We start from the raw sequence: 15,351 nt of genomic DNA on the forward strand, positions 1-15,351 counted from the left end.
TTCTCCTATTAATTTGTTTTGCATTTATGACGTAAGTGGAAGGAATAAACTATTTAATTACCATCAATGCCTCCAGACAGATGCGCGGGCTGTGGCGCGGGCGCACGATGCATGTGGTCAGGCGCACGTGGGGGTGACACGGGCTCAGCTTTAATTTTCACGTTGCTAGGCGATGCAGCGGGCGGTGGTGTGCCTCCGCCTAGCACTGGCAGGCTGCTTCTGTTGAGAACAAGAAATTATTAATCTCGTCTAATTTGTATAACTAATAACAATAATTTTAGCAAAAACAATGTTTCAAATCTGCCTTTAGAGACAAATAAAACGAGCAATTTTTATAATATTAATGCAATAGATGCTTAATAATTAAAATATAAATTAGGTACTTTAAAATATCGAGAGATATTATGGTTAAAAAATGTATTTAAAAAATATATTTTCACTTCTATTATTCAAGTTTAATTCACTTAATTTAATAACCTATGTTCGAATCCAGGTCACTATAGCGTTACGCTTTCTCGGCGGACCTCTATTTTAAATATTTTTTGTCTAATTAAAGTGAATTTTATTTGTCTATCCTATTAATTTGAAATCGGCAAAAACATGACACACTTTAAACTTTGGCTATTCGCCTGACACAAATCCTCCTTCGAAATAAGCATTTCGAAGCTGAAGGAATGGTCATTACTATACGGACACTTGGACATATAAGGGGTTTTGAGGAGCCAAAGAATTTAATTATTGAATGCGCTTAACAAAAATCTCTTATTCGGATCCAATGACACCTAAGGGTGGAGATCGAGTGGCTCTATTCTAGTCTACAGGAACTTGAAGTAAATTAATTTTTAATTAAATATATAGTTTTAATAAATGGCAGAATGAAAAGAGTTTTAATGCCTTATTTTTTGCTTTTTAACAACTTTAAACAAGAAATAAACAAGACGTAATCGTGCGTAACGAATTTCGTTACGCTGAATGCAGCTTCTGGTTGTGTAAGGCGAATTGTAGTAGCAATTCTGTAGTTATAGCGATGACTAGGAGTAATGTATTTAATTGTTTTATTTAAAATATTTTAAATTTTTATATTCACTTTAATATTTTATATATTCATATAGACATCCGTTCACGAAGGTTTGAACTTTGATTATATTAGGGTAAAGATTTCAATTGATCTCACATAAACAGTTTTGTATATGGTAATGAGACTGCTCAAGGGAGACTTTTCAATCTTAATATTAAGGGTGAATGCATATTTATGTGAATAGTATCCAAGTTTGAAAGAAGTATCAAAAATTGTGACGGAGCATTTAAACCAGCATTGCTAGCTTATATATAGCTCAAAAGATAGTCTACAGTAAACCTGGGTATCGACCCATCTCAAATTGTATTGTTTACACTTCCAGTAATATATTAAACTTTAATTACTTTTTCATAGGGTTGCGTTATTCAACGAAAAAATAATTATTTCAATTAAATAGCGATTGTTATAAGCATATTATAATTTTACGCCAACATTGTTTTGTCCCAAAATGGACAACATCTATATAGTCAACCATTAAATTGAAAGTCAACTGACCGTGAAATTACAAACTAGAGGCTATATGAATTATATACAGACAAATTTCAAAGATCTCAATACCAGCTTCGATAGCCGTGATCGTCTAGTGGTTAGGACCCTACGTTGTGGCCGTAGTAACCCAGGTTCGAATCCTGGTCACGGCAGCGTTACGCTGTCTCGGCGAAGCATATATTTTTTATATACAACATGATGGCCTTATTATTGCCTACGTATTTTGTCGATTTAGTTTATATTAACTGGATTAAACATATACCGAAAGACAACTGTGTCTATTGCATTAATACAAGAGTAATTGAATTAATTTAAGCATTATTTTATTAAGCAAAAAAATGTATCAGAATTGGGCACAGACATGTACCTGTTGTGTTGTAGAGTCTGCAGTTGATGCGCGCCCCACGTCAGTCCAATGCCCATATCCGAACTCAGGCTGAAGTCCTGTGGTCCGCCGAAGTTGCCGAGTCCTGAGTAGCTTAGTGGTGTCTGGAACAGACAATGCTATAATTAGACTAATATCTTCGCCGAAAAGAAATGAAAACACATAGTTCTTTAAAAATATTCCGTAATTATATATTCATATCATATTATACTTGTATAATTATTAAAATCTTTAATATTTTTTTTTGTCAACCATTACCATAACAAAAGAAATATTTCCAAATAATTTAAAGTTTGGAATTGAAATCTACAAATATCAATTTTTTATTGGCTGGTGTGTTTAGGTGCAGTTGCAGGAGTCTCTTACCCTGTCATGAGCTCTATTTCCAAACTGTCTCTAATGTAACTCAAGCAGATATACTAATTGAAGATACATGACTGACCCCGCATATTAAGTATGTGGGGTCAGTCATGTATCTTTAATTTCAACTTCTTTCAACTTCAACCAACCACCCGACAAAACTAAGTAAGTTTGGCGGATGGTTGGTTTAACTACCTTTAATATAATTAGAGATATAATATTAACGTTAAAAAGTTTTTAACTCACCTCTCCAGTGTAAGATATATCGTCTTGCGGTGGTGGCATGGAGCTGGGTATAACGACGCGCAGGTTGTTGTGACGGGGCGAATGGTGCGGCGGTGGTGCGTGTGAGTGTGGCTTGTGCGGATGTCGGTGTGGAGAGGGGGAAGGTCCGGGGGAGGGCGAAGGTGTACAGCCCGCGCCGAGTGGCGAGCCGGCTCCTGGGTAACCGTTTGACATTTCTAGCATTCCGCCGCTTGGGTAAACTGAAATATATAAATAGATTAGTTATAAGATGCTTAGCAATTGCAATATTAAAATTTATTACGTAAAATTAAGAACTGATCAAATCACTTCATTTTCAGAATTTTCAGCTATTTATTTATTTGTATTTGTACATAATTCACATTTACCTGAATCGGTTTCCGAAGACGATGGCCGTGGACTGATAGAGGAGTGCATTTGTGGACTAGCTTGCAAGAGTGACTGTTCATAATTTCCGACTGGTACGCTGACAGGTAAGTTGTAGTTGCTCCCGGTAACGCCGACTCCGACTCTGCTGCCGTTCAATTGGTTTCGTTGCATCATCATTTGGAATTCCTCGTCTATCTTTGAATACTTTGCCTCGGTCCGTGGTGTCAGGTTATATTCCGGTTCTGCTTCTGGGCTGTCAGGCGACATCACTCCGTTCTTATGCTCTTTCTTTGTTAGTGCCTGTAAGTGTCAGCGAAACCAGCTCAGGTGGCTTGACGAGCCCAAATTATAAATCCAATATGTATGACTTTCATGCAATTTAAAACTCAGTTACATATTAGAATCACCCTCTGTACACACTGTTAGTTTCAAACACGATTCGATATTCGATTTGCAAAATAATTGCTTCTGCCAGTATGTAGAAGAGGGTAGAAATGTGCCATCTATCACAAAACTACAAAGCACTACCTACTAAGTTATACGTGAAAACTTTTTAGCGTACATTTGTGTGTTGTGTCGAATGCAATGTTACAACACTGACTATACCCTTATCGAATCTCGGAGTCAGGTAGGCGCGCTTAATTCAAATAAACACAAAAATATTTATAAAACCCATGCTGCAAGGAAAAAATAACATAAATATTTGGGGTGGCCGGTCATAAACTGTTAGTATGAAACTGGGTGTCTGGTGTTTTGTACTTTATCTTTTTTTCTAACAGGAAATAAACATACATGCTGCTCGGTGGTGTTTATCTATTTATAATTCTATAGGTATTTATAAAAGTGAATTTCACAACATCGATTTTATATACTTGGAATATCTACTGCATCGATTAGTTATCTAACTGGAGTTTTATTAATATTTTTGGGTTTGTTTTAGTAACACATGGTTGTATTAGGTTTGTTTGTGAGTATAAGCGCTGTTAATTGGATAAGTCAAGTTTGCATGGACATTGCATTGCGATCACGGGCACACAGATGACGCCGTACTTAATGTACCTCGATTATGTTGCGGTTGGTCAGGGACTCGTGCGGTTCGTTGTATTCCGTGTATTTCAGTAACACCTGGAAATTTATTATCAGAATATTATTCTGGAATTTTTTCTAATACTTATAAACTCGTTGACGCGTATTGAACAAATGTGGAGAATCGATTTCAATCGATATGCAATCGTAATTCTCTTCATTAGCTAGTACGGCTATCCGTTTAACTGCCTATGATTAGTGTAGAGTTTTTTTAATAGTTTCCAGTTTTCTCAAAAATATCTTGTATAATGTTCTTATTGTGTTCAAACATCGTTCATCCGATTGAATTGAAACTTCGCATTGTTGTTTGCAGGAAAGTTCTATGAGATTATTGTTTAAAAAGAAACACATGCCGTAGTTTTTTTATGGATTGAAGTTATATTGTATATTGCATTCGTCTCTGATTTAATCGTAGAAAGAAATATATTCTCCTTTTTTTAATTATCGTATTTATATTAAATTGCAAAGATTCTGTACGTCTGTTTTTATTGGCTATAAAGATAATAAACTCCTTTATAATGTTAAATTTGATGTATCAACGTTTAGTGATAGTGTATTGAAACGATTAAAATTTAATTAAATTGCAATGAGTTTAATAATTTCAAGGTTGTAAAAATCATATCTATACGATTAAATAATTAACACCTTTTTAAGAAATACACATAACACTTTTACTGTTGTACGCTTATTTTAAATGGTTTTAAATTTGTTCTTGTTCATGTACATGATAAATGATAATTAAAATACAATTAAGCGTAAAGAAATACATTATTCATAAAGAAATTAATTTTATTTTTATACTAATTAATTATATCTGGAATTTAAGATTAAATTTAAAATTAAATTGTGTTGTTATTGGTCGTGATAAATATTTTCTGTCAGTTTTTAGTCACAATGTATTATCGTATAATTATATAAGTATTAAAGGACATCGAAATGATTTTAATCGCGTACCATAAAATTTGGTACATACGTGTAATATTTTCAAGGAGGATATTATACTATCCGTTTTGTTTTAACGTGTTGTCACTAGGTGGCGCTGTAACCTAACGTTGATCGCCTATTGGTACATAGACAGGGCAATATCTGCCGGGTTTTGCTAACGGAATAAAATAACACTAGATTTTTCAATATTTACAAAATCTTACCTTATCCATATCCGTGCTAGCATATTGGTAAAGTTTGTTGTTGGAGCTGAAGATGATCAGTGCAATCTCACAATCGCAAAGGACGCTCAGCTCGTACGCCTTCTTCATCACACCGAATTTACGTTTGTTGAAAGTCACCTGAAAATTAAGTGTTGAATTATTTAGCAGAAGATATAAATTGCACTTAAAACAAAGATATATTATTTTGTATGTATTTTATAGTAACATATGGTTGTTTATAGTTCTTCTATATTTATGTTATATTTAACGTAAATCCCTAAATGAATTTAATTCGCTGATACTCCGAATCCAATTTACTAGTTTTATTCAGAAAATGATATGGATTATTGGAATTTCAAGAACATAATATGTCGCTACTGTTATTTTGTACTATATTTAACAGGAAAGGAAAACTGATTATTTTCTTATGTTTGATTATTAATATTTATATTAATTTTAAACTTCTTCTAATTCCACAGTACGGTTTAGTATAGCGCATACTGTAAATCTACAAGCATAAAAATTAAAATAGGAATTTAATTATTGGAAAAAATTGGCTTTATACGGCACATTCGTTTCCGCTCGTGGCTTTGTCGTCGAGTTAGACGTTAGCGTCGTATTAGGTATTTATGCTCCCGACAACATGTCTGCAATATTTTATGATAAGCGTTAAAGACAAACAAACTGTCATATTTTGAATATTAGTTAGGATAATGATGCAAAAAATAGAATTTGACATTTGCGAGCTGTTTAATGTTTTAGCTGCATTTTAAGATATCAATATGTAAGACTTACTTTTGTTGACTTCATTAACTTGTCATTGTATCAACAAGGATAAACATTTTTGTTAAAAAATCTTTGCACGAAACAATGAAAAGTGTTATGTAGTATTAAGCTCATTAATTAATTATGGAGCTAAAGTCACTTAATGAAACACTTATATTTGTCTATTTTAAACATACTCTTCCTATATATACTACCTGTAAATCATTTTACATTGTTGTTTACAATGAAACAATATTAAACAGTTTTCATTATAATTATTAATATCATTTTGATATCTTTCAACACCATGTATAATAAATCAAAATGATTAAATTACAATACAGTTTCACTGAACAATTTAAAGGCCAGAAAATATTATGAGGACAAAAATTATGAATGTGTCGCGCAAGTTCATAAACAGCGCATACTGTATGTATACAAAGAAATTATTGTATTAAAAACGGCGTCGAAAGTTATCGCTCTCAATTTATTAGGTCACGGACACTTAAATGAGTAATTATAAGCTGGACCTGTTATATATGTATGTACGTTTAGTTAAATGAAGTTAAATTTTATTCTAAAGTTGGAGAGTGTATTGATAACATGAAGTTAACTATGAAATTGCCAGTGTGATGTGAAAAATAACCTGCTTTAGAGATATTCGTTTATTGAAAGTGATTGCTATAAATACCGATCAAAATATAACGCGGATGAAAAGGCGAACCAAACATTAAATTTTGCTGGAATTTTATGACTTATTCCAAATTATGACATTAGTATGTTTTTATTATATATTTTCTGTTTCAGCTTTACTTGTTTAATATTTTTTAAGTGTAGGTTTTTTAATTATGATTTCAACGCCCAGGGTAGACTGTCTACAGCCAAAAATTAGGTACATACTTAATATTTTTTAATTTTCAGATGTAATTGTATTTAATTATTAAAAATAAATTATTCATTAAGTTAAGCAATTAAATATTATTGCAAAGTATAACGCAATAAAAACAAACTGTAAATCTTTCGAAATTAAATGAATTATATTTATCTGATAAAATATTTTTTTTATATCCGTGAATAAATATGGTATTATAAAATATTCTTTAAAATTATTATTTTCTAAAATGCAATCAATATCCTGAGTTCGCTCTCAATGATGTTTCCTGTTTTCCATTTTATCATACGAAACATTTTTATCGTCGAATTGATTATATTATGAGCTAACTAGCTCGGTGTGCGTTGCATCTCTTTAAGTATTTTTGTAATATAACATCCGATATGTCACCGATTGTACGATATTGGAAGTCTTTACTAAGGTACCTATAACAAATATACAAAGCTTCGTACAAAAATATCCATGTTTCAGAGGTATAAGATACTGTCTCGTTGTTCCAGTGGCTAGAAATGACGCCGCATATCCCGAGTTCCTGGGGTCAAATCTCAGGTCAAGCCGATAATCAGTTATTTGGTTTTTCTATTGAAAAATTTTCAGTAATAGCTCGGAATTATGTATGAAGTACGCACACACTTGCGCACTAAAATATGCCCTACGTACGTCTCCCTTGAGAACTAGATCAGGAGGACATCATCATCGTCATATAAGGTATTAAATTTAGTATTTAATAAAATAAACTTAGTATATATTAGAGTCAATATAAGTTATGTTTATGTAGAGGATATTTAATAAGCGTTCATTTATTTCACCAGTAGCGTAAGCTACCCATAATTGGTCGGTTGATTATTTTAACACAAAACAGCAATATATTGAGTAGTTTTATAGCATTGTTCTTTTCATTTACGTGACTGTAATCCGATGCAAATATCGATTCGAGAATAAAACAGCTTAAATCACATGCTAAAGACAATGTAAGAAACGTATAATGTCGCTTAAAATGTGTTGAAGCATTTCACAATAACAACTAATTGAATACAAGTTGTTTCACATAGGCGCTATTACCTACATTCTAGTTTAGCACTTGCAAAATGCAAATTGACCTTCGCAACAAACATTTCAGCCGTCTGATGCTCACATTAAACCAATCAGCTTTGACCTCCTCCCACCATGGGTTTTTATAATAATTAAGCGAGGTCGAAGAAGCTTTATGGCTCAGTGGAGACTGGACTGCATATGTAGTTGTATAATTAATAAATTACAAGCAAGAGCGGTCATTGTCCCTAGCGATAATGTTAGCCGCGCGTTCTGCTGATATGTCCATCTGTTAGGTCAGACCAATAAGGTTATTATTTTCACCCTTTAACAACCTTGTATGTAATTTACGTTTTAATTTTTACTATTTGTATCTTTTGCGAACCGTCTTTAGTGGTAATTTGTACGTGTAACATTACCTAAATGAATCTCTGTTTAAGTTTGCGAGGCCCTAGCTAGGACGACTTCGCTTGGATAGAACTAGGGGTTAACCCCTTTTTAGGGAGATATAAACAAGTAAGCTAAGCGATTTCCGCCGGTAGGGTTGTAATGCATCCAACGTTGTTTCATACATTTATAAAAATAGCTTGTAATATCTCAGAAATACTAGTGTTTTGATTTTGATTACGCTCTTTATTTTATTATGTAATAAAAAAAACTGCCTTAACAGATTAAACCAGCAAAAGCTACCGTGTAGGTATCTGTTATACATTTGGTTAATTTCGCATGATAAACGTCCAAGCAATTTTTATCGCCAGCCAAGTTGATATAACTGTACAATAAAGCATACTAGTAAACCTCTTTAAGGACTCAGATACTGAAATTAATATTATAAATGCGAAAGTAACTCTGTCTGTTTGTCTGTTGCTCTTTTACGGCCAAACCACTGAACCGAATTTGATGAAATTTGGTATGAAGCAAGCTTGAATTCCAATGAAGGACATAGGTTACTTTTTTAAGCCGATCACGTAGAGACCAGCCCTAAAACGCGAGCTAATAATTATGATTTTAAAAAAGATTTATTTATTTGACCACCTCCGTGGTCGAGTAGTGTGTACACCGGTTTTCATGGGTACGCCACTCCGAGGTCCCGGGTTCGATTCCCGGCTGAGTTGATGTAGAAAAAGTTAATTAGTTTTCTATGTTGTCTTGGGTCTGGGTGTTTGTGGTACCGTCGTTACTTTTGATTTTTCATAACGCAAGTGCTTTAACTACTTACATTGGGATCAGAGTAATGTATGTGATGTTATCCGATATTTATTACTATTTATATTGTATGCAGGTTTAATAATAGTTTATTTTCTCATTTTATGTTTTTGCAAAGTTGCGATCCGCTTTAAATATTATTTTTAGATATGAAATAATTATAAAAATATATGTATAATCGTGGTTAAATTCCGAACATTAAATTTAAAATGTTATTTTTTTGTTTTAGAGTATCATAGGTTTGGATAAAAATTTAAATACAAACCTCAAAGTTATATAATGTGTTCTATGGCAGATTTCGATGTTCGAATTAAATGTTTTAATTAATAAATTAAGGTTTAAATAAATAATAAATATCTCTCTTCCATATTTTTATTCTACTTGATTTATGCTCCATATTAAACGATTACAATGTTGTGTCGTGCTAACCGAAAAATGTATACTTGTAAAGGCATCAGTGTTATCTTCAATTGCATTACATGGCCTTATTTACCAATGTTACATATTATGCGTAATAAATACATTTTGAAAGACAGCATTTGTGAATAATTTAAAGCTAAAACTGTATTTGATAATATCGTCCCTCTCTCGCTGTTTGTGCGTGCTTAAAAATATGAGTTTAGATGAACTTAGAACCGACATGTTTGAACACGTGTAGCTGAATCGAAGATCGGGGTACAAGGTCTGGTAACTACTGAATTTTCATGTGCTTAATTAGTGTAGTCGATGGTAAAGGAAAACATCGTAAGAAAACCTTAATATTATGTGGTCTCTTATTTAGTTACTCAAGCTTTTGAACAAGATAAATGAAAGTATTTCTTAGGGTTACTTAAAACGATGTCTATATTTCATGCATGTTCGCAATCGAAGGTCTAAGATATATAATATTTTGTTACGAACCTGTCGATTCCGTTCATCCGTGATCCGTGATATTTGTATTTTCTTCCGACCCATGGTGGCAGCAATCTTGGAGAGGGTTTGAGGAGCGGGGGGAGAACGACAGTGGCCGGGCGGCTGGCTGCTTCTACGGACGTCAACAGCTATCTGTTGGCAAACGATACTGCATTTTAGTACTATTAACAATAAAGTAATTTTTTATTAAGCATAATATTAATTCACAAAAAAAAAATATTCGGAAAAATATACAATCTACATGCGTGAGACAAATAAACGAATTTTTTAGTACATTTAAGTCTTTTTGTTTGATTTATATAGTATCTAAATGAAATATATAAAAACTGTACAATAAAAACAAGATTTTCAAGGGCACTTGTGAGAAAGTAACACGATTAGAAGTATTTCCGCAAACAAACTTCACTCGACCACTAACTAAAAGTGTATAAAATTGGTGAGATGATTTAGAAAAAAAAAAGTACTTTTAGTACATTTATTTCGTTTCGAATAAATATTCAGAGCTCATCTATTAGCCCTAATCAAATAAAACATGGCGATACTGTCAACATTCACGAATCCATGAGCGGTAGGTGATAAATTTGCATAATGACCCCCACAGTCAGCCCCTATGACCTAAATTTTTCCTAATCGACAAGCGATTTCTGACAAGAAGTGGGCTATGATGAGAGCGATGAATACAGAATGTTACAATGTCATATAATAGTATTATTAACTATTCAAAAAGTTATAGTACCTTACATCATACTTTACAACAATTATTTTTTATTGGTGGTTGACCGAACCATAGGTAAGAACAATCCACTTATCCCCATATAGTACCCACAAAACATTCATTACATTAACAGCCTGAAAATTTAAAACATTTTGTCAAATTAAAAACTACCACCGATCGTAAGTAGGACAAAAAATAAGGGTGAGAGATAAAATAAATGAAATCTAAGATAACATGTTAACACCAACATCATATAAATGTTATTATCTAAATCTGGATATTTTTTTCACGAAATTTTTGTGTTGAAATCGGGACTAGCTGTATGTTATTAAATACTTAATTTGTGTCTATAATATATGTTTGGAACTGAAGGAAATCGTGAGGCAGCCTACAAAAGTCAGACGAGATCCAGCCACTTGTAGAACAGTATACCAACTGGCAGTGGAACAATGTAGTGGCAACTACAATCCTCTTATAGCGAAACAAAGAGAAGTCACAGACTGTTAATAAACAAAATAATCGATTTAATTCCAATAATTCCATTAATTTAATAAATTGAAATTTCAATTATATTACTTCAACGTGATCTCAGTTAACTGTAATTAAAACTGGTTAACGGTAATGTTTGATAAAACCAGTATCTTATTTTGTATATCGAACGTCTGATAACTTAAAACCGTGGTCATATGGTGGTACAGTTAAAATGATTTAAAATATTTTATCCTTCTCAAAATATATGTCTGTAACTAAGCCAGCCACTCGTATACAACAAGTACAACGTTATGTGTTTTTTATTTGTGTTGCATTTTCCTCTTTTTGTTCAGACTCATATTGCCCAGTTTCCCTCACTCTCGCATGTGTGAGTTGGCGGTCACGCATTACGTTGCATGTTTGCACTTAGCTGAGCACATATAGATGTGGCGGTCAGTGTGTGAGTAAAGGGTGAGTAGGGGAGAGGGTGTCAGGTCACTGTGTTTATAGGTGGCTTGTTACGTGGCATTTGCGTTTAATCAGGCATTATCAAATGCTTTATATGAGTGACGGTAAATCTTACTTAACGTGCCGTGATTTCAGATACGTTTATTTCTTTTTTAATTTATGAGGCAAAAATAGTGTTATTACCAACCGGATTTATAATAAAGGAAGCATACGAATGTAATAAAATATAGTTGAAAGTATTTATAAGGTATTTTATTTTATAAACGGGGACTTTTGTTTTAGAAACATGACACAATGAAAAATATTGCAATAAATTTAAGGTGAAAGTATTCAATTATTACAACTTTAATTATAACGATGAAATTAATAATTTTAAATATTACAAGCGGAAAATTATGAAAAGGTCACACGCCTCATCTTTTTTTTACCTTACCTTACATTTTAAATACAACAATGACCCCGCGTAAAATGTGTTTGCGAAAAGTTTTTTTTTGCAATGATAAAATATTTCCAAGGACGCCTCTATAAATCATTCACTGTATGCGATTTATTTTTAGTAACTAATGTTACCTAATTCTGAAAGCTAATGATGATTTTTTTAATTACAAATGTATAATTTTGCAATGCATTTGCATTGTAATATCTGTACGTCAGATCTGTACGTCATACACAAAAACACGAAACAACGTGCAATTTATGGGTGGTTATTTGAGTCTTAGTTAAATGTTTTTTATCATTCTATATATATATTACTAATTTTAGAACTATAATCAGAGATTTTAATGGATCTTAGATATGTAAAAATCGATAGACCTATCGGTAATATACGTCCATTATTTTAAACAGAATCATAATAATGACATAATAAACAGTCATATTAAGTAAAATATGATATAACTTCTAGAAAGGATTTAGTATGTTTCTATTTATATATTATTTTTATTTCAAAATTTCTTCTTTATTAAACAGATCTTACACACAAAGGTTATCTGGAAGAGATCACTCTCATACCGTATTATTATATATTTTTTATCAATATTTCTGATATAGAATATTTTTTTATTATTTTTTTATAATTGCAAAAAGTGGAAATAAATGTATTATTTAGGTTTTCGACATAATGTTTTTAATGTTCAAAGTGCTATTGAAATGTACGTGGGTGTTACGACGCCTACGCTTTTCAGGGAATTGTGACGTTCACGCGTCGAACGGTATACTATTTAAATATATAAGAATATTTAAATACAATGATTCATATTGATTTATATTCTATTTATAGATTACATTGATAGTTGTTATATGATGAATTTAATTATTATTTTATAGTCTGACATATCGATTTATAACTAAATATGTAGGTTATAAACTTAGTTTTTTATTTACCTCTTTACTAATTGAATAGTAAATAATGTAGGTAACTTCATGATCTACATACCTGTACAAAGTGAGAGGTATTAGTGCTAAAAACGTATTGAAACAAATTGGTCGATGTATTGAAATGAGTGGACATTAAATATGCAACAATTAAAAACCGCATATTCAAATATGTAATCATTAGAATATCGATAATTTCAAATAAATTGTGTTAATGATCTAGTTAGAATGATATTCAACCATAACATAGTACTTATGTCTGTTGACGTTTAATCTAATATTGTAACACTATTATAATATAGGCATTACACAAGACCAAGCCAAGGACTAGGGCATTCGATAACTTACCTAACACATGTATCTCTATAGTCTAGTACATGTTTAAGTGTTTTTATATACGACTTCGCATTCATTGTAGTACGATGTAACCGAACGAAGTATATAACAAAATACGAAGTTATTCTTTGACAATACCCTAAATTATATCATTCACTCTCCATTTGTACTATCAATTGAAATAAGGTTTTATAACATGAAACCTTTTTGATTCGAATATCAATATTTATGAGAAACAAACTTTTACATTTATAATATTAGTTAAGATAAACATTACGAACGTTAGTGTAGAAGCATTCCATAAAGTCGAGTCTTTTGTTTCACACTGATTCGTTCCGCATTGGCGGAAAAACGTTTTTTTGGCGTAAACTCTGGTTGAGACAGGTCAGTTAATGGAATTCGCTTTATGTGTGTTTCACCAAGTAAAATGTGTTGACACATTCTGTAACGTTATAGAAAACAAACCTCGTTTCGATCAATACCTATATATTTTAAATTATTTTAATACTCGCGGCATTAGCATCAAAGGTAACATTATCCTTATACGAAATACTTATTTAGTTTAGGCGCTCTTGATTAGTTATACTCATTGCAATTATTTTATAAATATTTGTTTATTGAAACATATTCGGAACTTAAATCGTAATATTTTTTTTTTTTAAACTATAAGGAGCTGAATTTTCTCCATTTTTGTGTATGTATATGACATGGTATCATGATTTTTTACGAAAGTAGAAATTAATTTTCAGCTATTCAAATATTTATATTTCTTATTAAAACTAAACGACAATCTAGAGTGCGTCGACGAGTAGTTAAATATGATGTGGGAGAAGTTTTAAAACTACAACCTTGTCTTAGAGTACGTGTAGATTTGCGCTGTGACTGTAAGTAGACTGTAAACAACTAAACGCCCGCGTCTGGTTGACACAAGTCATTTGAATAGGTTTCAACTAATTGATAAAGATTATATACAACCATTTCACATTCAAACGTGTATGATATTAATGTGTGCTTGCTTTACATCAAACTGATCCTGCAATAATATGTAAATAATAAATAATAAGATAATTTAATAAGTAACGTTATTCAATACAAGCAACCTGTTTTAATAGAAACAATTAATTCTTGAATGAACATAATTATTAATATACTTTCAAATCTACGCACCTTCACTGGAATATTTACGAGGTTTACGTAATATCAATAATCGTATCATATCTTATTTGCTTCGTTAGTCTTTGTTTGATAACTTTGATACTAGTTCGCAAACAAATTCCGCCACATCATTTCTTCACCTTTCATGAACACCTGTTTTCCCCGCTCTCCTCTAGCCGCGTGACCTTGCGGGGGGAGCTGGGCAAAAAGCGCTCACGCTAACGTAATATGCACTCCATTTTGAACCTTGTTCGCATGAACTAAGATTCATTCGTGGGTGTAGATTTAAATGGTCAGGATACTTGTGCACATAACAGATTGAAATTCGATTATGTTCGTATATCTACAGGAAGATGATATCGCTTGTTTACTGTATCTGGTCGATACAAAGTAATCCATTAGTTTAGTTATATGCGTTCCAGATTGGGCACCTTTGTTCATCGCTTGTTGGTTTTACTATTGAAATGATGAATAAATTTGTGATTTTAATCACATTCTAAAAAATCTAACGTAACAGGTTATTATTTGTATATTTTAATATTATATCAATGAAAACCGCTCTTTGTAGCGAGTATATTTTTCTACAAGGTTATGGAATGCAAAATGATGACAAAGAAAACTAAACATTTTACTTTAAAATGAAATATTTTATTTAAACTTGTGACTAAAACTTTATCAATCCCCTTAGCGGGTAAATAAATGTATTTTGTTTAAAAACTTGTGCAGACCGTTGAAAATTTCAACAAAGAAAGAGATTCATATTCATTCTTGTCCTCATAATTAATATTCAGTTTTTACTTAACAAAGGACGATTTAACGATGTAAGTTGATGTACATTGAAATTTT

The 15,351-nt window shown here is 31.9% G+C and overlaps 1 protein-coding gene and 1 non-coding gene across 9 annotated transcripts in view; one reads left to right on the plus strand and one right to left on the minus strand.

The window, feature by feature from the left end:
* Positions 1-15,351, minus strand: part of LOC113401431 (myocyte-specific enhancer factor 2) — a 127,118-nt gene that overhangs the window by 4,027 nt on the left and 107,740 nt on the right. For 3 of the 8 annotated variants that reach the window (XM_064220062.1, XM_064220224.1, XM_064220236.1), the window contains 7 exons: positions 9,975-10,118; positions 5,180-5,317; positions 4,005-4,070; positions 2,945-3,245; positions 2,559-2,797; positions 1,929-2,071; positions 62-219 (listed from right to left, as the gene is read on the minus strand). In XM_064220062.1, the coding sequence (XP_064076132.1) occupies positions 62-219; positions 1,929-2,071; positions 2,559-2,797; positions 2,945-3,245; positions 4,005-4,070; positions 5,180-5,317; positions 9,975-10,118 (1,189 nt within the window). The remainder of the gene's footprint in view (positions 1-61; positions 220-1,928; positions 2,072-2,558; positions 2,798-2,944; positions 3,246-4,004; positions 4,071-5,179; positions 5,318-9,974; positions 10,119-15,351) is intronic. The other 5 variants (XM_064220102.1, XM_064220129.1, XM_064220189.1 and 2 more) reach the window with 5 other exon arrangements.
* Positions 1,648-1,719, plus strand: Trnah-gug (transfer RNA histidin (anticodon GUG)). The gene has a single exon. It is a non-coding gene; the product is annotated as a tRNA-His (tRNA).

This window comes from Vanessa tameamea, chromosome 2, assembly GCF_037043105.1.
Source record: "Vanessa tameamea isolate UH-Manoa-2023 chromosome 2, ilVanTame1 primary haplotype, whole genome shotgun sequence".
NCBI lineage: Eukaryota > Metazoa > Arthropoda > Insecta > Lepidoptera > Nymphalidae > Vanessa > Vanessa tameamea.